Source organism: Pteronotus mesoamericanus, unplaced genomic scaffold (assembly GCF_021234165.1).
Source record: "Pteronotus mesoamericanus isolate MK-2021 breed Mesoamerican mustached bat unplaced genomic scaffold, CSHL_Meso_final scaffold_705, whole genome shotgun sequence".
NCBI classification, from domain to species: Eukaryota; Metazoa; Chordata; class Mammalia; order Chiroptera; family Mormoopidae; genus Pteronotus; species Pteronotus mesoamericanus.
In genome coordinates, this window is record NW_026555326.1 from 15,411,060 (window position 1) to 15,438,533 (window position 27,474).

At 39.4% G+C, this 27,474-nt stretch overlaps 1 protein-coding gene, 1 non-coding gene and 1 pseudogene across 2 annotated transcripts in view; all 3 read left to right on the forward strand.

The window, feature by feature from the left end:
• NUP210L (nucleoporin 210 like) overlaps positions 1–27,474 on the forward strand; it is a 90,775-nt gene that overhangs the window by 60,610 nt on the left and 2,691 nt on the right. The window contains exons 23-37 of the mRNA XM_054562867.1: positions 574–706; positions 1,417–1,479; positions 1,993–2,172; positions 2,520–2,600; positions 2,690–2,821; positions 5,713–5,871; positions 6,816–6,907; positions 7,993–8,167; positions 10,605–10,780; positions 11,268–11,485; positions 13,149–13,285; positions 16,306–16,432; positions 23,965–24,114; positions 25,550–25,800; positions 26,236–26,455. Of these exons, the coding sequence (XP_054418842.1) occupies positions 574–706; positions 1,417–1,479; positions 1,993–2,172; positions 2,520–2,600; positions 2,690–2,821; positions 5,713–5,871; positions 6,816–6,907; positions 7,993–8,167; positions 10,605–10,780; positions 11,268–11,485; positions 13,149–13,285; positions 16,306–16,432; positions 23,965–24,114; positions 25,550–25,800; positions 26,236–26,455 (2,294 nt within the window). The remainder of the gene's footprint in view (positions 1–573; positions 707–1,416; positions 1,480–1,992; positions 2,173–2,519; positions 2,601–2,689; positions 2,822–5,712; positions 5,872–6,815; positions 6,908–7,992; positions 8,168–10,604; positions 10,781–11,267; positions 11,486–13,148; positions 13,286–16,305; positions 16,433–23,964; positions 24,115–25,549; positions 25,801–26,235; positions 26,456–27,474) is intronic.
• LOC129062491 (U7 small nuclear RNA) lies at positions 7,085–7,147 on the forward strand. The gene has a single exon (XR_008528282.1). It is a non-coding gene; the product is annotated as a U7 small nuclear RNA (small nuclear RNA).
• On the forward strand, positions 9,597–10,078 carry LOC129062454 (60S ribosomal protein L26-like; annotated as a pseudogene).

The following is a 27,474-nucleotide window of genomic DNA, read 5'->3' on the forward strand; positions in this document are numbered from 1 at the left end:
AAATTCTAGTTAGAAGCAGAGACACTGGTATTCCCCTCTGAGAAAGGGGAATTACGGGAATTCTAAAGGAGTTTAATATTTGCAATTTCGCTGTCTATATGTATATTGCCCTTATTCCTTTGCAGCCTTAGGACAAGTTTTTTGCCCTTCAGGACATTCCTGCCATTGCAATGAACGGTATCTACACTCTGGAAATTTATTTTCTGGCAGATCCTTCCAACCAGTGTTTAAATGAGCAGAAAATGTTAAGCATCTTAGAAAGACGTGTAACTGACCAGGTACACATCTTTCTCACGGTGGCCGATGTGGCTCAGTTGGCTGGAGCATCGTACGGTACACCAAAAGATTGGGGATTCAGTTCCTGGTCAGGGCACATACCCAGGTTGTGGGTTCAATCCCTGGTCAGGGTACATATAGGAGGTGGCTGATGGATGTTTCTCTCTCTCTTTCCTCTCTCTCTCTCCCTCTTGCTCTCTCCCCCCTTCCTCTCTAAAACCAATAAACATATTTTTTAATTTTAAAAACAAACAAAACTCAAGCCTTTCTCATTTAAAAATACATGGATCTTCGCAGGCTAATGGAGGAACAGGACAAATACTCTGAAAATTATATCCTTCAAGCTGTCACTGTTGGGCAAACCACACTTGTGGCCATTGCCAGGGACAAGATGGGGAGAAAATTCACATCAGCTCCTCGGCAAATTGAAGTAAGAAAATTATCTCATCCCAAATTGATACTTCGTCTTATTCAGCATTATTTATCTGTTTCTGTTTAGTTTGTACAAGTTGAAAATCATTTGGCTGAAAAAAAATGATAGTTGTCCAACTTTGCAACAATATGTTATTTGTTTTGGGGTTTTTTTTCTGTATATAAATAATACAGTTCTTGTAGAAATTGGAAAGCACAAAAAATATAAAGATGCAGAATGAAAATCACCTATAATTCCACTACTTAGAGTCAATCATTTTTAAGATTTCAGTGTATTTCTTCACTTTTTCCCTATACTTTTTGTAGCATGGATGAATCATGTTTTTTTCATCTTAATCTTCTATCAGAAGTATTTTCTTATGTGCTTAAAAGCTAATTTTTAACCATGTTGATAATTGTTGAAGCTGGGTACCTGAGAATTCTTTATACTGTTCTATTTTTATGTATGTGTGAAAAAAACATAAAAAGGGAAGATAATTGTAAACATAATTTTAATGGACACTTTTATTCCAGTGAGTCCAGTGTAATGACTTAAGTAATTTATAATTTTTACAATTATGAATAAAAGTTGTATTTGTAAATAATACATGTCTTTGTATATAACTTTATTGTACATAATTAGGATTTTTCCCTTAGAATAAGCTGCATGATCATTTGCTATGAAATTGATTCTAGTTAGTCACTGTAGTCCTTTTTTTCTCCTTCAAGGTGTTTCCTCCATTCAAACTTGTTCCAGAGAAAATGACACTGATTCCCACTAACATGATGCAGGTGATCTTAAAGACAGAAAAATAAGATTTACCCTTTCTTCTCACCCCACCTCTGCCCACCCCAACACACATGCACATACACACCTCTTCCTGTTTGTGTCCTCCTGTCCACTCCCAGCCAAATACAATAGGGTCTGATAAAGAAGGACATTAGTATCGTATTTTGCTGTGTATACTGTGCACACAAGTTTTTATGCACATTATACATACCATAGTATGTGAACATTATTAAACCCATTTATAATGCACATCCTTATTTTTCCCTCAAAAATGTGGGCAAAAAAAGTGCATTATACACAGCAAAATACAGTATTTTCCTGGGTTCTGTAATGAACTACCTCTTAGAATCCCGTGGATCATGTGTAGCACTTCCATTTTTTCTGCATTTGATTTGATGTAGGATATTGGGCAGTGGGAGAAGATGAAGAAGCCAAGTTGTTTGGACAAAATGTTGGGAACAGGGATATGACTTCTCCCTACGCTTCAGGCATTCACTGGTGTGTTTAAATTCCAGGTAACGTCTGAAGGTGGTCCCCAGCCCCAATCTATCATTCACTTCTCCATCAGTAATCAGACTGTGGCTGTTGTTAATAGGAGGGGGCAAGTCACAGGGAAGGTGGTTGGCACAGCTGTGGTCCATGGCACCATCCAGACAGTGAATGAAGATACTGGCAAAGTCATTGTGTTTTCCCAGGTATCGGTTTTTTTGTTCTGCTCTGCTTCTACTTCATCTGGGAGCCATACTGGGAGATGGGGAGGGAGTAAGGATGAGGAGAACCCTTTAGTCCCCTCCTCCAGCATGCTTTTAACCGGGCATGGGAAATACGTGATCTTTAATGAAAAACCCACAGAGTACTTGGCATTGTTATAAGACATAATCCCCATCCTTAAGGAATTGCTTAAAGAGCAAAAACATACTGTGGCATGCTTTATTGTTGAATGCCCCAGACGACAACAAACCAAATAGCTATCATAAGCCATCTCTGTCCACCTCGCAGACACTCCTTCTTAGCCAAACGTGTTCTCCACCCTGTTGAGCAGGATGAAGTGCAGATCGAAGTCGTTCAGCTGAGGTCTGTCAGGGTCCTTGCAGCTGCGACTCAACTCATCACAGCTACTGAGGTCAGTATGATGGCTCTGCTCTGGGTTCATTATTTTAATAATGCCAGCCAGGCAAGATATATAGCACAAAATCACGTTTTTCTTTTCAGATGCCAGTTTATGTCATGGGAGTGAGCAGTACCCAGACCCCTTTCTCTTTTAGCAATGCCAACCCTCCGCTGACATTCCACTGGTCCATGAGCAAAAGGGAGGTACTGGATCTAGTACCCAGGCATTCAGAGGTATGAATTTATCTGTTCATTACGTTATCTTAGGAATCATAAGGTTATTTCATCATAAGTTTTAGACTGGCTCACTTTCTAAACTACATAATATTATTACTTATCTTCTTTTCCTATTCCATGAATGCTGGAAAGCTGCAACTCATATGAAAAATTTGAATTTGAGTACTCACATAATGCTATATGATTTTTAATATACTTTGCTGGAAAGAGCTCTTGAAAACAATGATTCCCTTAATATCATATTTGTTGTTGCATTTGTAAGCAGATGACTGTTATATAAGTAGCATGTTATTAATATAAATATGATGGGGGACCCCAAAAAATACAGAATTCATTTATTAAAAAATTGTGTATTTATTCTTACATTTTTTACACTTCAAGGTACTCTCCATTTGATGCAATACACCTACAAAGATGTTTTTTACTATTGCTCCAAACACTTTTTAAACTCGTTGATTTTGATGCTTTTTAGTGCTTCTGCGATTTTTTGTTTTACCTCTTCCACGACATCAACAAAATGTTTCCCTTTGAGGACTTTTTTCATCCAGAGAAACAAAAAAAGTTGTTTGGGGCAAGATTGGGTGAACAGGGAGGGTGGGGAACGAGGTCATGTCATGTTGTTTTTGGTCAAAAACTGCTAAAAACTCAGTGTGGTGTTGGGAAGGTGCACTTGTAAATCACCCCTCATGAAATGGGCAAATACATTGAAAGAGTCTTCCAAAAAAAAAAAAAAAAAAAAAAAAAAGCACTGAAGCTGAACACAGCCTCTCAAAACAATGCCAACTGGTACACTGATACTGATGGGTTCCTAGAATGCTCACCTAGTGGGAGAAGCCTATATTAAAAGAGGCCTGCTCTCCAGAAGATAATCCCATTTTGGGGGGGCCCCACTTATATATATACACAGAGTTTAAATATTAATATAATCTTTTAACATGTTCAGACACAATTATATTAATAATCATGTTTGTGCTGCATTATGAGCAGTTGACATTAATAGTACAAAAAGCGGATGCTGAGTACATTCCTGGGCATGTGCTACTGGGAGCTAAATTCCCACTGTGAGCATGTGGGGTGCAATGGGTGCCACATTTGGTGTGGGCCACCAGCTGGCAGCTCATCCTGGACTGAATGCCTTCTATCAATAGCAAATGTAAGGAGAATGATTAATTAAACCACTCCTCTATGTTTCCATTGGTGGTGCCGGCTCCTTCTAATTCTGTACCCCCTGTGTCTGCAAGGGCTGAAGCCCTCAGGACGAGCATGGAGGAAATCCACAGTGTGACCCAAGTCTCTACGTTCATTAAAATAGTTTTGATATCTTAATACACATATTCAAACCTTACTCTGAAACTTGAGAAAGAAAAGTAGATGCCGCAGACAAACTTTACCTGGTTCACAACGTTGTTACCTGATCATCAGTTGCATGAAACCCACCCATGGTGGTCTTGGGACAGTGGCAGCAAACTAGGTCAGGGCTTTCCCTTAGGAAGAAGGAACATGGGGGGGTCAAAGTACCCAATAGGTCATAATTCAGTGCCCGTGAGTACAAAGAATTAGACATAAAAATGCTCTCTTTGGAGAGAATGGAGCATTTACAGAAGCTAGAATTAGGGTATTTCTGGAACCAGCATAAAGGAAAAGAGTGGGTTATGGAACAAGTAAAAAAATCTATTTGCAATCTTTCTAAAAATATTCTAGATCTATAATCTAGGGAAGTACTGGTGGTTGGGTCTATCTGTCATGGGCTGCCCAAAAACTGGTTATACTTGGAACTGAGGAGATATTGAACTGTACTTAGTTTGGTAAAGTTCTGCAGAAGGACTTGCCTTTTTTCTTGAATAGAAAAAAAGATTGTGTGAAAGCAGTGGAGAGCCTAGGCCTTAGCATTGGTTCTATATCTCCCTTTCCCCAATTTTCGTACCTAAAGCATCACTCTTTCCTCTAGGAGAAGAAATGACTAGAGAGATACAAAGATTTCTTCTGCTTCAGACCTACATAGGCAAACTGTTTATGAAATAGGCAATAGCAAGTTCTCCAATGCACCGTAAGGTACATTTCCTGTACTATGGTGTCACCACTGAGAGATTCACTTGGATTAAACCATTGTAAACCTCATTTTTTTAACATAAGATTCTCTTCCAGACTACTGATTGGGATCACCTGAGATTTTCCATAAAGAAAATGGGAATTTTTAGGTATGGGAGAAGGGAAAAATGATTTTGGAACTTAGGTTGCTATGTGAGTCAAGGGAGCTAAAAGGAAGATCTTGAGGGCTCCGGACAAACAAGGAGGCAAGGGAGGCAGGACATGAAACGCATACCAGAAAAGGGGGGCCGGTGCCTACTTCAACATTTGTGTTAGTGGTAGCCTACATTCCCTATTCCAGAAATCCGTCAAGTTCTAGTCTAGATTTTTTTTTCCGTCTAGGCTGGAATGGTGAGTGAAGCAAGTGGGGAGATAGTTAGCCAGTTTTAGCATAATCCTAAAAATAGGAGCTTCCCTTTCTTGCCTTCTTCTTTTTTTGGTACCAACTGAACTTAAGGAGTAGATCGCCTCACTTCTCTCTCAAGTTTTACTGTCTCAGCCCATTTTACAAACCTCTTTCTTCATTTCTGTTCTTCTCCTATCAATGAACTGACTTTGAGATAACTTAAGAACCTATATAGATGTGTGCCAAAATTAGTTGAGCACTGCAAAGAGAGGTTTCTCTAGGGGTGACTATGTTGCTAAGAATATGAAAGGAAGTAGCTGTGAAAATAAGCCCTGGTACTCTAATTCTTCTAGAGGGCTACTTCCAAAATACATTTTCCTTATTGTTACAAAAAAGAGAGACAGACACAGTGTTTATTCACAAATATTTCTTGATCCATCCCCTTACTGTCTAGGTGTTTCTACAGACCCCAGTGGAAAGTAATTTTGCCATGGTTGTTCGCACAAAAGCAGCTGGTCGGACAAGTATCAAAGTCACTGTCCGCTGTATGAACAGCTCCTCTGGGCAGTTTGAGGGGAACTTGTTGGAGCTGTCTGATGAAGTTCAGATCCTGGTAAGGGCCCAAACCTAAATCTTGTTTTTGTATATCAATGAGAAAAAGGTTATATTTGCTTATCATCCATGAAGAGCTTAGTCTAAATAGACATAGAGAAATTGCTAGAAAAATACCTAGAACGGGTTTATAGTTTCTAGATCCTTGTCATTTCTGCTAATTTCCTCCATGTAAGTATTGGCATTAAAAACTATAGTACATGCACTCCTCTCAGTTTCTACATAATGAGCATAATGAGGATATGAACACCATAATAATTAAAGAAGGATTAATTTCTGAGTTATTCTCCCTAACATAGATATTATGATACAGTCTACTTAGCTATATCCATAGGTAGAATGAAATCTAATCCTCACTTCTGATAGGGTGTGGAGTATGAATAGTTTCTACAGTGTTTTCAAACTGAAAGTTAATGGCCCTACTGTTTTTAGAATTCAAAAGAAAAAAAATATCATTTGTGTGGGGCAAATAAAATTATCTCCCTCTGAATATGGGGCCGATTCCTTCTGGGTTTTTTTCCCCCTCTCTTCCTTTATTTTGGCTTTGGTTCTCTGACTCAATGGGATACAGAGGAAAGAACACTTCACTAGGTAGAAGACCTGGACAGTGTCCCTTGTTAATTTAATATTAGAGGATTTTTTTTCTCAAATCTCTTTTTAGGTTATAGGAGCTAAAATTAGAAATTTCAGAATTGTTTTATACCTTATATCTAAGCAATACAGAGGATGTAATAAGTGTAACTAGAAGCAGGGCTAATATTAGGCTATATATTCTAGAATACCTAGATAATGTTTTTAGTGCCTGACTCATTTGTAAAGGAGTATTGTGGGACATGAGGCTAAGCTGAAGTTAGGCAGACAGTTGACCTATAGTTGTCCATATATGAGTAAATGTCATCATTTATCTTTTCCAGAAATGAGGAAAAAATTATTTTCTCATTATAGGTGTTTGAAAAACTCCGTCTTTTCTATCCAGAGTGCCAATCCAAGCAAATTCTAATGCCCATGAATTCTCAACTCAAACTTCATACCAACAGGTGAGGATAATGGAGAAAGAAGGAGGACAGGCCAAGGTCTAACTGCACCCTCAGTAAAACATTGCATATGGAAAGCACTATGGCCTTCTAGGTGATTTTTATAACCCACAAGTAATTTCTTTTGGTTGAGGTAAAATTCACATAGCATAATATTAACCATTTTAAAGTGTACAATTCAAGTGCTTACAGCTCTTTTTGAATTTGCCTAGTAGGTCTTCCAGTCTTTCCCAGAAGATCCCACCCCTAAAAAATAAAATAAAGTGTACAATTCAGTGGCATTTAAAGTACATTCACAAAATTGTGCAACCATCACCTCTGTTTAGTTCCAAAACATTTTCATTACCACAAAAGGATGCCATACAGTCTCTCTCCAACCCCCTTCATCTCAGCCCCTGGCAACCACTAATCAGCTGTCTATGAATTTAACTGTTCTGTGTATTTCATATAAATGAATCATGTAATATGTGACCTTTTGTGATGGCTGCTTTCAGTTAACATAATGTTTTCAGGGTTCTTCCATGTTATAGCATGTATCAAGACTTCATTCTTTTTTTATGAGTAAATAATATTTCATTGTATGGATATGACATTTTGTTTATCCATTCATCCATTGATGGACATTTTGGTTGTTTTCACATTTTGGCTCTTGTGAAGAATAATTTTTAATGATAAACATAATAGGATTTGATTTTTTTTAAGATAAGCAGAGGCCCTGGCCAAGTAGCTCAGTTGGTTAGAGTGTCCTCCCCAATACTCTAAGGTTGTGGGTTCAGTCCCCATTCAGGGCATATACAAGAACCAACTGGTGTGTGAATGAATGGGTGGAACAGTAGATTAATGTTTCTCTCTCTCCCCCTGCCCTTCCTCTCTCTCTGAAATCAATCATTTAAAAAAAGTTAAAAAAATAAAAAGGTAGGCACAATCCAGAGGCAGACTTTTACCTGAGGAACAAAAAAGCACACAAAATGGAGAATGGCAAGCAGTTCCTTCAGGATACAGCCTTTGACAGTGATCCTGGCAACCTCTGCTCCTTTCTTTCTGGTCAGAGTCCCCAAGAGATGCCACTTGCTCTGTTTGTTCCCTAGGGAAGGGGCCGCCTTTGTGAGTTCCCGTGTTCTCAAGTGTTTCCCTAATTCATCTGTCATTGAAGAGGACAGAGAAGGGCTCCTGAAAGCTGGTTCCATTGCAGGTACTGCTGTATTGGAAGTCACTTCTGTAGAACCTTTCGGAGTCAACCAAACAACCATAACTGCCGTTCAGGTGAGTTCAGGGACTTATTCAAAACAAATAAATAAAAGGAATACCGTGGCCTTACGTGGCAGATTACCTTTTTTAAGAACTAGAAAATTCCCTGGAAGTCCAAAATGAACTGTAAGATAAGAGGACAATATTGACATGATTCTAAACCATCAAGTTAAAGTGAACTTTAGAGTCCATGGGATTAGCCTCAAATTGATGTGATTGTCTTCTAACAACTTGGGCAAGAGGATTGGTGTGGGAGAAGTGTAGAATTATTGCTATCAAAATTTGATGATTTTCAGAATTAAAAAATTTAGAACTAGAAGATTGCTCAGAAGTAAGTTAGTCTAACACACACATCAGAACTGCCACCAAGTGCACCAAGATGCTGCAGCACATCGACTAAGGGATGAGGTGCATCTTGCAAGATGGTGCTATCTTCACTGGCACCTTCAAGGCTTTTGACAAGCATATGAATTTGAGCCTATGTGACTGTGATGACTTCAGGAAGGTCAAGCCAAAGAACTCAAAACAAACAGAAAGAGAAGTGAGTCCTCTGTCTGGTGCTGCTTTGAGGGGAGAACCTGGTTTCAGTGACAGTAGAGAGACCTGCTCCCAAAGAACTGCTGGGGGTCCAGCGATCAGCAGGGCTGCTGGCAGAGGAATCTCAGCTGGTGTTCCCATGACCAAGCCACTTCAGGTCTTGCTGGACCTGTTTGTGGGGCTGGTAAGCAATCCCAACAGAGCCTCCTGCCCTGGGAATGTGCCTACCCAAGGCCCTAGACTCATCTTGGCCCTCCTTAGCTCCCTGTTTCCACAAAGACTGTACATAGTCCTTTTATTTCCTTGTAGCCTGTGAAACAAATTTATAATAAACTCTTATGTTGGTCCTTTTACATATCTCTTCTAACTACCACAAAAACCCTGCAAGGTAGGCATTATTATGCCTATTAAACAGATAAGAAGTCTAAGACCTAGAATGACTAAATGCAGCTATGAAATGAAGCTAGGATTCAAAGCTGGACTTCTCTTACTGCTGCCATAGTTTACCTCTTACAGGAAAAAAACATGACCTATGGGGTGAGGATATGCTGCAAAAGCCTGTGTGATCTGCAACCATCTGTTCACCGGCGTGGCGGCTCTCGATCTCTGGGTCCCCTATATTCTTCCAGTGGCCGAGTAGCAGCCAGGCAGAGGGGCCAAAGTGGTCTCGACTTGTTTCCCCACTAGCTCAAAGGTTATCTGGCTGGGGAAGGGAAAAGAGGATTTTAGGATTTGGAAACGGGAGCTGAAGGAGAGGGCCTATGGATGTGGAGTTAGGGCTGGGCAGTGTAGCTTCTAAAGAATAATCTCGAAATAACTTTTGGTAAAGCCATGGAACTTCCAAACTGCATTTGCCCATTAGAAGTGTTTTTTGGACCTAGGACTTGTGCAGCATTTTCCAGTCAAAATGAAGTTTAATCACTTTGTGACTTCTGACTGGAGCAAGAACCATAAAAGGCATTTCAATGCACCTTCTCACATTCACAGGAAGATTATGTCTTCTCTTTCCAAAGAGCTGAGACAGAAGTAATGTTTGATCCATGACCATCGAAAAGGATGATGAAGTCCAGGTTGTGTGAGGACATTACAAAGGGCAGCAAATTGGCAAAGTATTCTAGGTTTACAGGAAGAAATATGTCTTCTACACTGAATGAGCGCAACAGGAGAAAGCTAATGGTACAACTGTTCATGTGGGCATTCACCCCAGCAAGGTGGTTATCACTAGGCTAAAGCTGGACAAAGACCACAAAAAGATCCTTGAACATAAAGCTAAATCTCACCCAGTAGGAAAGGAAAAGGGCAAATACAAGCAAGAAAAAATTGAGAAGATGCAGCAATAATGTAATCTTATATACAGCTTTCATTAAAAACTTGAAATGAAAAAAAAAACCCCACAATCTATAATACTTTTTTTTTTTAGAGATTTTATTTATTTTATGGAGAGGATTAGGGAGGGAGGTAGACAGGGTGAGAAACATTGATGTATGAAGGAAACATTGATTGGTTGCCTCTTGCACATCCCAAACTGGGCATGTGTCCTGACCAGAATTGAACTGGTAACCTTTCAGTTTGCAGGCCAGTGTTCAATCTTCTAAGCAGCACCAGCCAGGGCTATAATATTCTTGATAAATGATCAATTATTTAACAATATTGAGCACTCTGAACAAAATAGATGAATTGCAGTCCTTTCCTCTTTTGAGCTCCAGCTTCTCTTCACATTCCCACAGCTTTAATAATTAAAAGCCATTTTCTGTAGTGTCATATTTTTCACTCTGATTTAAGTAATCTAAAATCAAGAGCTATTTCCTACAAAAGAGGAACACCATTTTTATCATTGACTAAGCATCTCAGAATATGGTCATAGCTTCTCTCCAATGGATTCTTCTCTGTATAAGTAGGTTTTTGTCTCCCACAGGTAGCACCAGTGACATACCTGCGAATGAGCAGCCAACCCAAGCTATACACAGCTCAAGGAAGGACCCTGTCAGCCTTTCCCTTGGGCATGTCTTTCACCTTCATTGTTCAGTTTTATAATAGCATCGGAGAGAAATTTCACACACACAATACCCAGCTTTATCTGGCTCTAAACAGGTATGGAAGTCAAAGGAATGGTGTTGACACTGTGTTAGAAATTCTTGCAAGTAGGCTAGTATTATGTAGCAGCTCCTGTCAATTGCTCTCATGTTCTGCACTTTGTTCAAATCTAATTTTTGTTTTGTTCAATAAGACGGAAAAAGACCAGAATGGTATTAGTTGTTCAATGAAGAAAAAGTTCAGGATATTTTGAATCTGGCAAGTCCTAGTTCACAGGAAGCTTCCACAGGGAGCTAATTGGGGTATTATTATCAAAAAGTCATGCTGGGAAAAAATTTAAATTAAAATAAAAAGTTTTACTGGGCACTATATATATGAAGGTAATAGACTAATCTCTGACCCCTAGTTGCTTACTCCCCATTGTAGAATTCCTTCTGAACTTTTGAGCTTTGGAATATAAAATGTTTTAATAGGGTCTGCCCCCAGAACTGTTTCCTAACTAAAGTCTCTTTTCAGAATTTCTACCTTTCATGTCTTCTTTCAGAGATGACCTACTGCTTATTGGACCCGGGAATCGGAACTATACTTACGTGGCCCAGGCTGTGAACAGAGGTGTGACGCTTGTGGGGCTCTGGGATCGGAGACATCCAGGCATGGCAGATTATATTCCTGTTGCTGTAGAGCATGCCATTGAGCCAGACACCAAACGCACCTTTGTTGGAGATGTCATCTGCTTCAGTACTCATCTCCTCAACCAAAATGGTCTGGATACCTTCCACTTCGTAACCTCAAAACTGACAGGATTACAAAGCAATCCATCCCTTAGAGGATTTTTTTAAATTATCTAAAATCTGAGGCCCTCTCTTAGATAATATTTTTATGTATTTTATTATTTTTCATGTTAATTGATAAATTCTCAGTTTAATGCCCATTTCTCCCAGTAGTTAGCCATTATAGAAGTCAGCCGGTCATATTTATTAAATGCCTATTGAATGCATAGCTCTATGTAATGTATTATGCAGACAGTGTAGGGTACTGTGCCCTCTCCATTTCATTTCTGAAGGAGGGTAAATGCTAATTTGAAGAGCAGTAAAGGATGAAATAGAAGGAATGGACAATAAGGTTTTAGTTCTAAGAACCAATTTTGTGTATGCTGTTTTGTGAGGCCCATTGAAGGCCTAATTCCTACATATATCATCACTGTAATAAGGTTTAGCTTTACTATTTTCTTGCTCAACAAAAGCATTTCTGTTCTAAGAAGTACTATTGAGTTAGAAGAAAATCAGTCTTTGGTTAACAAATTATGTAAATTCTTTGGGCTTACAGATAGCATATTCCAAAGTGGTACATGTTGACTGGGTGTATGCCTCCAAATAACCCATTCCAGTAAGACTGGCTTTGGCCTTGGCTTTCTATCTTCTTCTGGGAACTACGGGCATATGTGTTTGGGTAAAGTGATGTAATGTTGGACCCAACTTTAACATTAACTATATATTTTGGACTTGATACAAAGGGAGCTCTATTCAGACTAGGTCAAATTCTCCAATCCTTTAACAACCGACTTGCAAGCACCCTCTACTAACATGTAATCTGGGGCTGGTAAGCTAACTCTGCTTTAAGGTTGACAAAAATTATAATACCATAATTGTTCATCTCTTGTCATTGAAGCATAGGCTTGTTTACTCTCTCTTGCTAGGTTTTGTCAGGATTGTTCCTTTGTTTCCATTCTGGAATATTTTGGGCATCCCAAATCCATACGATTTTGGATGAAGAAGCAAAAGGGCCACATGCCAGGATCAATAATCTAGCCTAACCATTGGCATTCCTCTGCTACCCTGAGATTTAAACCAAAATAAATCCTTCCTCCAACCAGTTATCACTTTCTTACAGTCTTTGTGCTGGTATCAATTGGTAGTTCAAAGCTAATTTGCCCTTAGCATGGTCTAAACAAAGTTTAATCAGAGTTACCCATGTGTAAAATGAGTTTTTCTTTAAGGACCCGGGAATCGGAACTTTTCTGATTCTGAAGTTCAGTAGTTATTTATTTATTTATTTATTTATTTATTTCCTCTCCTGAGGATATGTTGCTGATTTGAGAGAGAGAGAAAAAGAAAGAGAGATATCGATGGTTGCCTCCCTTACATGCCCAGACCAGGGATCGAACCCACAACATTTTGATGTATGGGATGACACTCCAACCGAGCTACCTGGGCAGGGTGGTTCTTATTTTATTTTACTGGCATGATGTATGAAGGGGATCCTGCCATTCAGAAAACAAAGTTATTCTCAAAGCTGGGTGTTCCTTTTGGGGAGAGAGATCCAGTTGCTTGGCTGGTCTCATCATTTGGAGTCTGAGTAAAGTTAAAGTCACTACCAATATATATCAAAAAGTTCCAGCCAAGTGCTTTCTCTTGTCTTTTCCTAGGTGACCCTGGGGTATGGATGATTTCCACTGACAGTATTTTACAAACAGACATTGTCACTGGGGTAGGAGTGGCCAGGAGTCCAGGAATAGCAACAATCTTTCATGATATCCCAGGACTGGTGAAAACATATCGAGAGGTAAACCTAATGGTACCAGGGTTGAAGAGACAAGGGTGACTATTTCTATATATGGGAATACGCATATAGAGAAGGAATATACTCAAATATCAAAGAACAGTCAACAAGCCTTATGGGAACAAAAAGGGAAACAATATTAGGATTCTTAACCAGAAGAATGACTAGACTTATATTTTAAAATATCACTATGACTACTGGTTGGTACTAAACTGTAGGGACAAGGGTAGAAGTTGAGAGACCAGTTGGGAGGTTATTATTGCAGTAACCCAAGTGAGATATGATGGTGAATCAGGATGGTAATAGAGGAGGTAATAAGCAGTGGACTGATTCTAAATATATATTACAGGTAGAGCCAATAAAATTTCCTGACAGATTACATGTAGAGTGTTAAGGCGGTCAAGAATGACTTGACATTTTTGATTGGACAACTAAAAGGTCAGAGTTGCCATCAAATGAAATGGGGAAACTATAAGCGGAACAGTTTTGAAGAGGTCAGTTCTGGACATGTAAAACTGGATATGAGGTAGCTGGGTATAAAAGTCTGGGAGTCATTGGCATAGAAATGGTATGTAAAGCCAGTAGATCACCAAGAGAAGGAGTGTAAACAAAGAAAGCATCCAAGGACTTAGCTCTGGGAACACTCCAGTATTAAGAGCACTGGGAGAAGAGGAGGAACCGACAAGAGAGACTTATAAGAAATGACCATGAAGGAGGAGGAAAATCCAAAGATTTTGGTGTCCTGGAAGCCAAGTGAAGACAGTTATTTCAAGAGGGAGGGAGTGATCAACCATGTCAAATGCTATTAATAGGTCAAGTAAGCTGAAAACTGAAACATGCCTGACGGTTTTTAGAATATGGAGACTGGAGACTGATGAGTAGCTTCAGTGAAAGAGATGGGAGTGAAAGTTTGGAGAATTGGAAAAGAGGACTTAGAGACAGTGGACAGCTCTTCACGAAATTGGAGTCAAGAGTCTGTTTTGTTGATTATTTTTTTAATATCAGAGAAATAATGACTTAGAAATGATTCAGTAGAGAAGAAAAAATGATGAAGGAGTAGGGAGAATTGCTGATGTGATATTCTTCAGTAGATGAGATGGGTGAACAAGTGAAGAGGTTGGCTTAATGAAGCCTTTCCAATTTTCCCCTTAAATACAGGTACAGTCTCCTTCCTCTGTGCTCAAAGAACTTGTTTGTTCCTCTCTTCATTCCTCAAATATAACAGCTATCATTCTTTGAGCATCTCCTATGGGCTTGGCACTTTGCATCTATTTTTTTATTTTGATTTTATATCCAGTACAACTATCATTTTTAATCTGCCCAACCTGCAAAGCAAAGTATTTTATATGTGCGTAAATCATCCAGTGAGTGCCTACATAGTATCTGGTGCATTCTTTTAAGGAGCTCACAGTCTAGTGGTGACATAATTACATGTAGGTAGCATAAATAAAACATAATTGATCATTGCTTTACTAGCAGTATGTCAGATATCCTCTCAGAATACAGAAGGAAGTCACTAATTCTGCCTAGACATTAAGCCTAAAGTTTTCAGAGGTAACACTTAAACTGAGTCTTGAGGATGAGGAATTTGGCAAGAAAAAGGGGAGAAGGCATTTTAGACCAAAGACATAGGGACATAGCTGTGCAAAAGCAAATAAAAGTATATATTGTGTTTGCCCTGACCAGTGTGGCTCAGTTGGGCGTCAGCCCGCAGAGAGGTTGATGGTTCAATTCCAGTCAGGTGCACACACCTGGGTTGCAGGTTCTAGGTGCTAGGGTCTAAGTACTAGAAAACTAAGGAGAAAGGTTGTCACAAACTGCAAGAGAGGGAACGGGCTATGGTGTCAGAGGCTACAAAAGTTAAAAAGATCATTTATATTCCAATTTGTGTACTTTGTGAAATTATCATTTAATTATTCACTAACTAGCACTCATTGAGGCTTGTTATATGTTAGTGACTGTGCTAGGCACTAGAAATACAAAGATGAAAATGACAAAACTCCTTCCCTTACTGAGCCTAAGGTAACAACTTACTTTTAAGGTCCTTGAATATTTAAAAACAACAACTGTGGTAGTACTCAGGAGACTGGACAGTATACTGCATTTATTAATTTAAAAGGTTTCATTTATTTATTTTTAGACAGAGGGGGAGGGGAAAAGAGAGGGAGAGAAATATCAGTGTAGTTGCCTCTCACACGCCCCCTACTGGGGACCTGGCCCACAACCCAAGGCAGGTGCCCTGACTGGGAATCAAACCGGCAACTCTTTGGTTTGCAGGCCAGCACTCAATTCACTGAGCCACAACAGCCATTTGTTTTTTTTTAGAATAACTTCTATTTATTAATTTTAGAGAGAGAAAGGGAAGGGGAGAAGGGGTATATGTATTCATTGGTTGATTGTCGTATGTGTCCTGATGGGGAATTGAACTGCAACCTTGGCATATCAGGTGACACTCTAACCAACTGAGCTACCTGGCCAGGTGTATGTTGCATTTAAATTGAGGATATCTGTGGGGGGGAAAAGGATCATCATCACCTTCTCTCTTTGGAATGGTTAAGCACTTGCCTTATACACAAGGCACAGTATAGGATGCACAGGGATAAATTAGGATTCTAAGCTAAAGAACTTAGAGCCTAATACGAAGAATTTTAACAAGTATAAAAATACCTACAATATAAGGAAAAACATTACAAGTACATTGAGAGAAACCAGAGTACCTTCAAATTTCAAAAATGGTTGAAATTATATGCAACTAAAGAGAGAGAAAACTTCCTAAAGTTGCAATTGTCTTCAAAGACACTTTAATAGGGAGTCACACAAAGGGAAGCTATGTCAGATGGAATAATGAAAAAAAAGTTATTATCTTCCCATAAGATTTCGTGGTTCTCAAACATATGATCACTGGAAGGGCAATTTGTGTGAAACAGGACACTTTTGGTTAAATAAGTTATGAGGGATGGAGAAGGAGGGAACCAGATTCTCTAAGAACTTAAGATATAGATTTTCCTTTGGTTTCCTGACAGGTGGTTGTCAATGCATCATCAAGATTAACACTCAGTTATGACCTCAAGACTTATCTCACCAATAACCCCAATTCAACTGTGTTCAAGTTCTTCATCACCACTGGCAGAAATGATGTCAATCTTAAAGGTCAGGAATCTCTTTACAGGTGTGAGTGATTGTTCCCAATTCATTTACCCCTTTGAATTGGCAATACAAATTTCCTTTTATTTCAAAATTGAATCCATCTTAAAAATAAATCATTTGGGAGGTATGAGACCTCAGAAATTATGACTGGATTAAGGATCTGAAACAGGCTCAACCAAGTCCCTGCTGTCTTTCTAGTTATATAACCCTGCCTTAGAACAGGAGGTAGTTTAGATCAGGGATTTCCAAACATGGCTGATTTTCTTTTCTTGTTTTTTTTTAAAGATTTTATTTATTTTTTAGAGAGAGGGGAAGGGAGGGAGAGAAACAACAATGTGCAAGAGATATATTGATCAGTGGCCAACTGGGGATCTGGCCCACAGCCCAGACATGGGTCCTGACTGGGAGTCGAACTTGAACTGGCAGCCTTTCAGTTTGCAGGCTGGCACTCAATCCACTGGGCCACATCAGCCAGAGTGAAACATGGCTGATTTTCAATGTTACTCAAGGAAATTCATTAAAAAAAAAAAAAAAGAATCTGTTAAAAATACAGCCTCTTGCCCTGGCTAGTTTGGCTCAGTTGATTGGAGCGTCATCCTGTAACCGAAAGATTGCAGATTCGGTTCCCAGGACAGGGCACATACGTACACTGGGGGTTGATCCCCAGTCTGGGTGCGTACAGAAGGCAACCAATCAATGCTTCTCTCTCACACCAATGTTTCATTCTCCCCCTTCCTTCCTCTCTAAAAGCAATGAAAAAATGTCCTTGTGTAAGGTAAAAAGAGAAACAAAAACAAAAACAAAAGAAACAGATTTTTCAGCTCCATCCAGAAATATAATAAATTTGGGGTAGGACCTAAGATACAATTCTTTTAAAGCTTCCCCAAACTTAAGAATTATTGGACTAGGTGACATCTGAAATGTTATTCACTCAGCAAACGTGCCTAGTAAGCTTTTTCTTTTTCTTTTTTTGGTTTTGTATTGGACTATAATGTGCAGTCAAAAAAAGGTGGAGTAATGAAAACTAAAATACTAGAAGTTCCTAATCAATTCCAGATGCTATGTTAGGAATTTTTAGATATGTTATCTAATTAACAATATTATCATGTAGTAATTGTCATTATTTTAAAGATGGCAACACAGAGTCTAAGAGCAAGTACATTATACAAGGTACGACCAGTTGGTGACCAAAGTAGTAGATATGTCCCACTCCAAAAATCCATGTACATGGTTTCATTCCTTTTTTTTTCCCTAAAGAAAGGACAAATCCCATACCCTGGCCAGCTGGCTCTGCTGGTTGGAGCACTGTTCCACAGGCAAGAAGGCTGCGAGCTGAATTCCCACCCAGAGCCCATACTAGGTTGTAAATTTGATCCCCAGTCAAGGTGCACACATGAGGCAACTGAATGATATTTCTCTCTCACATCAACGTTTCTCTCTTTTTCTATCCCCCTTTCTCTCTTTTTCTCAAAATCAATACACATATCCTCAGGTGAACAGTTTTTTTAAAAACTTTTTTTAGAAAAAAAACAAATTCCAGATCTTTTTCAGTCAAGAAAACATTCAAAACCAAGAAGAGAAGTCCAGAATATAATTACTGAATTACCGCCTATAAAACTTAGGAAACTTTATAATATGTCAAGCATAATTGAAAAATTAAATTTAAACAACTTATGATAATTTAGCCCTGGCTGGTGTGACTTAGTGGATTGAGTGCCAGCCTGCAAACCAAAGGGTCACTGGTTTGATTCCCAGTCAGGGCACATTCCTGGGTTGCGGGCAGGGTCCCCAGTAAGGGGTGCGTGAGAGGCAACCACACATGATATTTCTGACCCTCTCCTTTTCCCTTCCTTCCCCTCTCTCTAAAAATAAATACATAAAACCTTTATAAAAAAACTTCAGATAATTTAACTCTGCCTTTTTGGTCTTCAATTTTTAAGCACCTAATGTTATTTTTCTTTTTTAAAGATTATATTTATTTTTTAGAGAGAGAGGAAAGGAGGGAAAAGGAGTGGGAGAGAGGCATCAGTGTGTGGTTGCCTCTTGTGCACCCCCAACTGGGGACCTGGCCCGCAACCCAGGCATGTACCCTGACTGGGAATCAAACCAGCAACCCTTTGCTTCAGAGTCTGGTACGCAATCCACTGAGCCACACCGGCCAGGGCTATTTTTCTTTTTACATTAAATATTTAATCTTATAAGTGCAATCTAAGTATATGTAAATAAGAACATCTGATCTTTAAAATTTTCCAGGTTCTTTTACAAAGTTCTAAATATTTCTTCCTAACATTCACTCATGGCTGTCTACCTTATGATTTTAGAAACACTACAACTTTCTTTCCTGAAAAATCTTTCTAAAGCTACAACTTATTAGGAAACCTCATTAAACACTTCCTTTGATATTGCTAATAGTCTCCAAAAGATGAGAATGGTCACTGGATGGCTAGCAATTGAAAAAGAACTTCAGCAAAATGAAAACATTAAGTGTGCAGGGCACAGCCCTGGATAGGTAACTGCTCAGCTGGTTAGAGCATCATCCTGATTGACCAAGGTTGTGGGTTCAATCCCCAGTCATGGCACATACAAGGGGGTGCATAAATAAGTGGGACAACAAATTGATGTTTCTCTCTCTCTTCCTACCTCTCGTTCTAAAATCAATAAATTAAAAAGCCCTGGCCAGCATGGCTCAGTTGGTAAACCAAAAGGCTGTGGGTTCAATTCTCCATCAATGTACATACCTAGGTTGCAGGTTCAGTCCCCAGTCCAGGCCTGTATGAGAGGCAAACAATTGATGTTTCTCTAACATCAATGTTTCCCTCCCTCTCTCTGTTCCTCCCTCTGTCTCTCTAAAAGCAATAAGCATGTCCTTGGGTGAGATAAAAAAAAAAAATCAATAAATTTTAAAAATTAAAAAAAAAAAACCAGTAACAAAACGAAAAGGCAACCAACTAATGAGAGATGATATGTGCAAAAAACAGCCCCGACAAGGGGTTAATATCCAAAATATATAAAGAACTCATACAACTCAACACCAAACAATGCAATTAAAAAATTGGCAGAGGACCCGAACACTCATTTCTCCTAAGATACACAAATGGCCAATATATATATGAAAAGAAGCTCAACTTCACTAGCTTTTAGGGAAATACAAATCAAAACTACAATGAGATACCAACTTCTGATCAAGATGGAGGTGTAGGTAAATACGGCTCGTCTCCTTGCACAATCACAGCAAAAATTACAACTAAACTACAAAACAACTATCACCCAGAATTGTCAGAAAGTCAAGCTGTATGGAAGTCCGAAAACCAAGGAATTAAAGAAGTCACATTCATTCACATGGGTAGGAGGGGCGGAGACTTGGAGACCTGCCTGGAGGCACGTAGTAAGTGGTCCCACACCATGGTGGATAAAAATTGGGTGGAATACCTCAGGACCAAGGGATCCCAGCCCCATACCAGGGTTCCAGTGCCAGGAAGATAAGTTCCCATAACTCCTGTCTGTAACAACCAGTGGGCGTTGGGGCAGAAGAAATTGCAAGATTCTCAGTCATCTCTCACTCCCTCTGAGCTCCAGCATGGGGGCAGCAGCTGGAAGGGCACCAGTAGCATATGATGAAAAATCAGAGTGTCTGGCATCAGGGTGAGTGCCGGGGGACAGCTCCCTCTCAGACAAAAATTCCAGAGGCCAAGCTGCAGCGCTGTCCCCTTTCTGAGCCCTCCCCCACACAGAGCCACAGCGCAGGGACACCGTATTGGAGATTCCATCAACCTGGTTCACACGAGTTACCCCCACCATTGGGGTGACCTAATGATCTGCCGCATCCAACTTACTAGTGCGCTTTTCTACATAGGCTATGCTTCTAAGACGAAGTCAAAGCAGCTCTACCTAGTACACAGAAACAAACACAGGGAGGCTGCCATAATGAGAAGACAAAGAAATATGGTCCTAATGAAAGAACAGAACAGCCCTGTCTGGTGTGGCTCACTGGATTGAGTACTGGCCTGCAAACCAAGGGGTTGTGGGTTTGATTCCTGGGCTAGGGCACATGCCTGGGTTGAGAGCCAGGTCCCCAGTAGCGGGGGTGCACGAGAGACAACCACACATTGATGTTTTTCTCCCTCTCTTCCTCATTCCCTTCCCATCTCTAAAAACAAATAAATAAAAATCTTAAACAAACAAAAAAAAAACCCAGAGCTCTTATAAAAAACAAAACAAAACAGAAAAAAACTCCAGAAAAAGAACTAAACAAAATGGAGATAAGCAATCTATCAGATGCAGAGTTCAAAACACTGGTTATTAAGATGCTCAAAGAACTCACTGGATACTTCAACAGCATAAAAAAGGCCCAGGCAGAAATGAAGGTTACACTAAGTAAAATTAAAAAATTTTACAGGGAACTAACAGTGGAGTGGATGAAGCCAAAAATCAGGTCAATGATTTGGAACATAAGGAAGAAAAAAAATCATTCAATTGGAACAGCAAGAAGGAAAAAAAATCCCCCCAAAACATGGATAGGCTAAAGAGCCTCTGGACAACTTCAAATGTACCAACATTCAAATCATAGGGGTGCCAGAAGGGGAAGAGATAGAGCAAAAAATTGAAAACTTATCTGGAAAAACAATGAAAGAAAACTTCCCTAATTTGGTGAAGGAAATAGACATACAAGTCCAGGAAGCACAGAGAATCCCAAATAATATGGTCACAAAGACGACCACACCAAGACACATCATAATTAAAATCCCAAAGGTTAAATATAAAGAGAAAATCTTAAAAGCAGCAAGAGAAAAGCAGATGGTTAGCTATGAAGGCATTCCCATAAGACTGTCAGCTGATTTCTCAAAAGAAAGTCTGCAGCCCTAGCTGGTATAGCTCAGTGGACTGAGCACTGGGGTCGCTGGTTCAATTTCCACTGTAGGACACATGTCTGGGTTGCAGGCTAGGTCCCCAGCAGAGGGCATGTGAAATGCAACCACACATAGATGTTTCTCTCCCTCTCTTTCTCCCTCCCTTCCCCTCTCTAAAAAATAAATAAATAAAATCTTTCCAAAAAAAAAAAAGTAAGTTTGCAGGCTAGAAGGGACTGGCAAGAAGTACTCAAAGGAAGTACTCAAAGTGATGAGAAGCAAGGACCTACAACCTAGATTACTCTATCCAGCAAAGCTATCATTTAGAATGGAAGGGCAGATAAAATGTTTTCCAGGCAAGGTAAAGGTAAAGGAGTTCATCATCACCAAGCCCTTATTACATGAAACGTTTAAGAGACTTATTTAAGAAGATCAAAACTATGAACATTAAAATGGCAATAAATTCACGACTATCGACAACTGAATGTAAAAAACAAACTAAGCAAACAAGCAGAACAGAAACAGAATCATAGATATGGAGATCATTTGGAGGGTTATCAGTTGGGAGGGGGAAGGGAAGAATGGGGGGAAAAGTACAGGGATTAAGAGGTACAAATTTGTAGGTACAATATAGACAGGGTGATGTTAATAACAGTATAGGAAATGGAGTAGCCAAAGAACTTATATGCATGATCCACGGGCATGAATTATTCAGGGGGATTGCCAGAAGGAATGAGGTGTACCATGTGGAGGGGGGCAAAGGGAAAAAATTGGGACAACTTTAATAGCATAATCAATAAAATGTATTTTTTTAAAAATTATGAGATACCACCTCAACAAGTGCTGGGGATGTTGTGGAGAAAAAGGAATCCTTAATCACTGATGGTGGGAATGTAAACTGGTACAGCCACCATGGAAAACAATGTGGTGGTTCCTCAAAAAATTAAGAGTAGAGTTACAACATGACCCAGCAATCCCTCTTCTGGGTATCTATCTGAAAAACTTGAAAACATTTATTCACAAAGATATATGCACCCCTATGTTGGTTGCACTATTCATTGTGGCCAAGACATGCAGACAACCAAAGCATGCTTCAACAGAGGATTGTATAAAGATGTGGTACATATATATATACTATGGAATACTACTCAGCCATAACAAAAGATGAAATACTGTCATTTGTGACAACATGGATGGACCTTAAGAATATTATGCTAAGCAAAATCAGTCAGTCAGAAAAAAACTAAGAACCGTATGATTTCAGTCATATGTGGGAAATAAAACTGAAACTCATGGGACACAGACAGCTGTGTGGTGGTGGGAAGGGGTGGGGAGGGTAGTAAAGGGTAAAGGAAGCCAAATACATGGTGACAGAAGACAATTTGACTTTGGATGGTGGGCACACAATGCAATATACAGATCATGTATCATAAGAATGTACATTTGAAATCTATATGATCTTATTAATGTCACCCCAATAAATTTAATTAAAATAAATAAAAATTTAAAAATGGAAAAAAAGGCTCAGAAAAAGCATTTAAACAATAAAAGGAGCCCTGACCAGCATGGCTTAGTGGGTTGGGCATTGTCTTGCAAAGCCAAAGATCACTGGTTCAATTCCCAGTCAGGTCCTGGGTTGTTGTGGGACAGGTCCATGGTTGGGGGTCTGCAAGAGGCAACCAATCGACGTTTCTCTTGTACACTGATGTTTCTCTCCCTCCCTTTCTCCCTCCCTTCTCCTCTCTCTAAAAATAGATAAATAAAATCTTTAAAAAAAAATGTAATTCTGCCCTGGCTTGTATGGCTCAGTGGAATGAGTGCCAGCCTGCAAACTGAAGGGTTGCAGGTTTGATTCCTCATCAGGGCACATGCCTGAGTTGTGGGCCAGGTCCACAATTGAGGGTGTGTGAGAAGCAACAGATGTTGTTTCTCCCTCTCTTTATCCCTCCTTCCCCTCTCTCTGAAAATAAATAAAACCTTTTTTTAAAAAATCCCTTTAAAAAAAGAAAAGAAAAAAATTGTACACGGGATAAATCTTACAGGATACCAGTTTCTGTTTAGCTAGAATGCCATCCATTGCAGCTGACCCAACCATGGTGCCAGTCTCTTTTGTCTTTCTTTTGAGAATTTTTGAAGGAGTTAATTTGAACCAAACTGAGGATGTATGCCAGGGAGCAATATCTCAAATGCTTCCAGTCCATTTCTTGCTGGTTATGTGGCTCCTGTTTAAGGCATCACTTGTAATGAAGTTTTAGAGAGCTTCACCTTGAATTATATTTAAATGGTTGTGGAAAACAAACCTATAGAATTAAAAAGCTACTTCCCAGCTGCAGCGCTGTATTTCTAATAGCTGTCCGATTTCCCTGTGATCTGCGTTATTCCTACTGATAAATTCCAACAACCTTTGAAAGGGACACCACCTCTCATGTTGATAATGTAAGCCCCACTACAGTCATTCACAAGCTAGCAGAGGCAAGGGTCTTACTACACTACTTTCACCTTGATTGTAGCAGAATTCAACAGAGCTGGCAAGCAGACAGCCGTAACAAGTGAAGCACAACTGACTCCCTTTTTTTTTTATGGGGGTGGGGGAGTGCAGGGGTGCGGAATACCAAACTGCTTTCATATAATGGCCTCCCCTTTTACAAATTCTTGTGATAAAACTATTTATCTCTTTTCTGCTACTAGGATCCTGCACCCCAAGTCAGGCCTTGGCCATTACAACAATACTTCTTCCAGAGACCCTCATACTGTGCCATGTACAGTTCAGTAATACTTTGCTAGACATTCCAGCAAGTAAAGTCTTTCACATCCATTCAGATTTCAGCATGGAGAAAGGTGAGTTTGACCAGTTGAATTTGGTTTCCCTCTTGTTTTGATATTTGTGTTCTACAACTATGGACTATCAATCAACATTTTTGTTCAATCCTTTCAAACTTGTTAAACATGTCTCTATACACCTTTTTATTGTTTATAACGCAATAGAAAATGCTTTCCTATTGTAATTTTCTATTTTGTTAGTCCCTGCTATCTATGTGAGAGCTTCACTTACGTCTCATTCATCTTTTAGCCCCAGCAAGTAGCACAGTGTTTGTCGAACTTAAGGCTACTATTCCAAGCAGAATAGCATTAACAAGCAGAAAGTAGACATAGGCATGACATTGGGATGACTTTATATAAATCAAATATCTAAAATACAAGATTCAAATCAAATGTAAACAGGATAGTGCTACATCATGGGAGGCTTCTACTCCAAGGCTAGGCAGTGTAAATGGTATGGGTAATGATTAAGCACTGAAGTTTCACTAAGCCAACTGTTGAGCACCAAATAAAATGCCTGGTACCAGCACAGGCACTGGAGGTACAAAGAGGAGTAAGACAAGGCTTTTAATAAATTTTAAGTCTTATTGGTACTGCACTGAGTAATTAGTTATGAAGAAACACGTGGGGCACCAGAAAGGAGGTGTATCTACATCAAACATAGGGTAAAGGTTTCACAGAGTAATTAACCTTTTAGAAGATGACTAGGAGTGAGTTAGATGTGAAGGAAACACATTTCAGGCAATATACAGTCCCGCAGAAGCTTATAAAAAATAAGATGAAATCTGTTTCAAAGTATCTATTGGAAATACATAGAATGCACAAGAAAGAATGAATAACGGGAGGCAAGGAGAGTAGTAAATGTGGCCATTGCAATACTCCAGGAATGAACAGGGAAGGGTCCAGACTAGAGTAACAGAAATCCTACCGGGGCAGACAGATGTCAGAGGCATGTCAAAGGATAACTTAGCAAGATTTGGAGAATGATTGAATACAGGAGTGAAGTAAAAGATGTCAAAAGATGTCAGGTATGTCAGGTGACAGCTATGTTTGATTAAGCATGGATAACTAGAATACTATGGAGAGAAATAAGGTCATAAAGTGGTGGTTTCACTGATTAAACCATGCTCAAAGCTTCCCTTTCTTTCACACTTTCTGATCTTACCATCTGACTCCTTCATTCTATATCCCTGTAATTTGTTTGCACTGTATTATTTCATACTCCCTGGCATGTTGATTTACCAATAATGACATTCTTAAGCAACAAGTTCAATTGTGGATTCCCTGGGGCTGTTTTCTTTTAGTGGCCCATTAGTGTGCTAATACCAAATACCAAAACGAAGTTGTTGTTTTTTTTTAAATTTACAGGTCACCATTTTTATTTCTTATCCTAATTCAGTTGGCTCAATAAAGCCTCTGAACATTCCTGCTCATTTTTTCCTCTTTTCTTCAGGGGTTTATGTCTGCCTAATCAAAGTTCAACCCCAGTCAGAGGAGCTGCTCCAGGCCCTCAGCAGGGCTGACACCTCCGTCTATGGGTGGGCCACACTGGTCAGTGAACGCAGCAAGAATGGAATGCAAAGAATCCTCATTCCTTTCATCCCAGCCTTTTACATCAACCAGTCAGAATTGGTTCTTAGCCACAAAGACGACATCGGGGAGATAAGAGTAATGGGAGTGGACAGAGTTCTTGAGAAGCTAGAGGTATGTTGAGAACCGAACCAAAACAGAACAGTTATGAAAAAAAAGAGGTGTTTGATTCCCAGTCTAAAGGTAAAGAAAGTTTTCAAATGATTTGATAAAATTCACCAAAAGGAATTCTTAAGAGGATGAAGAAAATGTGTTCCTTTCACAATGTCAGGGGGACTCCCAGAGTTATTAGCTGGAAGATAACACCAATGTTATCTTAAAACAATCTTTACAATTCTAGTTTAAAACTTTTTTGAAGCAGATTTTATTCTCACAGATCACTTTTCCCCCTTATCATTCAACATATCTAAGTGTGAAAAAAAAATGACTTACTGTCAGTTACCTAGGAACTAGAAATCCAGGGGTCTTACTGTGTATGTTTAAGATTGGAATGGCTGATGTGAAACTGACTTTTCTTTCAAGTAAGTGCCATTTTATCTTTTCTCCAAGGTCTTCCCTAACTCCCCAGTTCTAGTGGTCTCTAGTCATATGGTCTCTGGCCATAGTCACTCTTCCCTCACGCCTGGCCTCGCTATCTACCCCGTAAGAGTGGTCAACTTCACTTCCCTTCAGCAGATGACATCACCTGTTTTCATCAATATTTCCTGTGTGCTCACCAGTCAAAGTGAAGCTGTGCTAGTGAAAGCTATTAAGGAGAAGCCTGGTGCAGGTGAGCAATGGAGGCTCCTATTTTCAAACCAGAGAAGGAACAAGACAATGTATTACAATTAGTTAATGGAAAACATTCAGCCACTTGACCAATATTTACTCAAACTAGCTGGGGCATGGATCAATTTTCCAAGCCCACCGAAAACACAATGGTTTATCACTAGCTCTATCTATCTACACATATAGATAGCTTTTTTATCACTAGCTATATGTGATACTTAACCTATTTTTAATAGTCACGTCAGTTTAACAAGTCCGTCAGCTTCATACATGTACTACTTTTCCGTTTTAAAGCTCTTGATGTTTCGTTTTCTTCAAAACTATTTAGCAGATCTTTTGTGTCAAGCAAAGGGCAAATGGCAAATGGCAAATTCTGGAAAGAAGACTTAGCTTCCCCAAGTCCTGATTCTAGCCTTACCCAGTTTAGAAATGATGCCAAGTTTTGGTGGTATGAGAACAGTTACAGAAAGAGATGTTAAGAAAGCTAGAGGCCCTGGCCAGGTTACTCAGTTGGTTAGAGCGTTGTCCCAATACAAGGTTGGGGGCTCGATCCCCAGTCAGGAAGCAACCCATGAATGCAATAAATGCAATGAAGTGGAATCTTTCTTTCCCTCTAAAAATCAGTAATTTTTTTTTTAAAGTCACAGAACCATCCTTACATTTATCACTTCCACTTGTCCATCCCTCAAGGGCAACAGTACTTAATTGTTGGGAGTGAATTAGGCCAAACCCTAGTATAGTGTTTATAGAAGCATTTGATATGTGCTAGTCAACAAATATCCTAAGCATGTTTATATGCATTTTAGTTCTCCTAACTCAAAAGGGTAGATGTATTTTGCCCTTTAGAATTAAGAATCCAGGTGTTCAAGGCCCACCACTAAAAAGTGTTCAACTCCAATCTGTGCTGTATTAGAGCAGCTTTTAAATGAGTTGATTTATAAACTCATTATGAATACAGGCAACAAACAACAGCAGTATCAACAGTGAGTTTGTCACCAATGGGATCCAGATATTTTCATG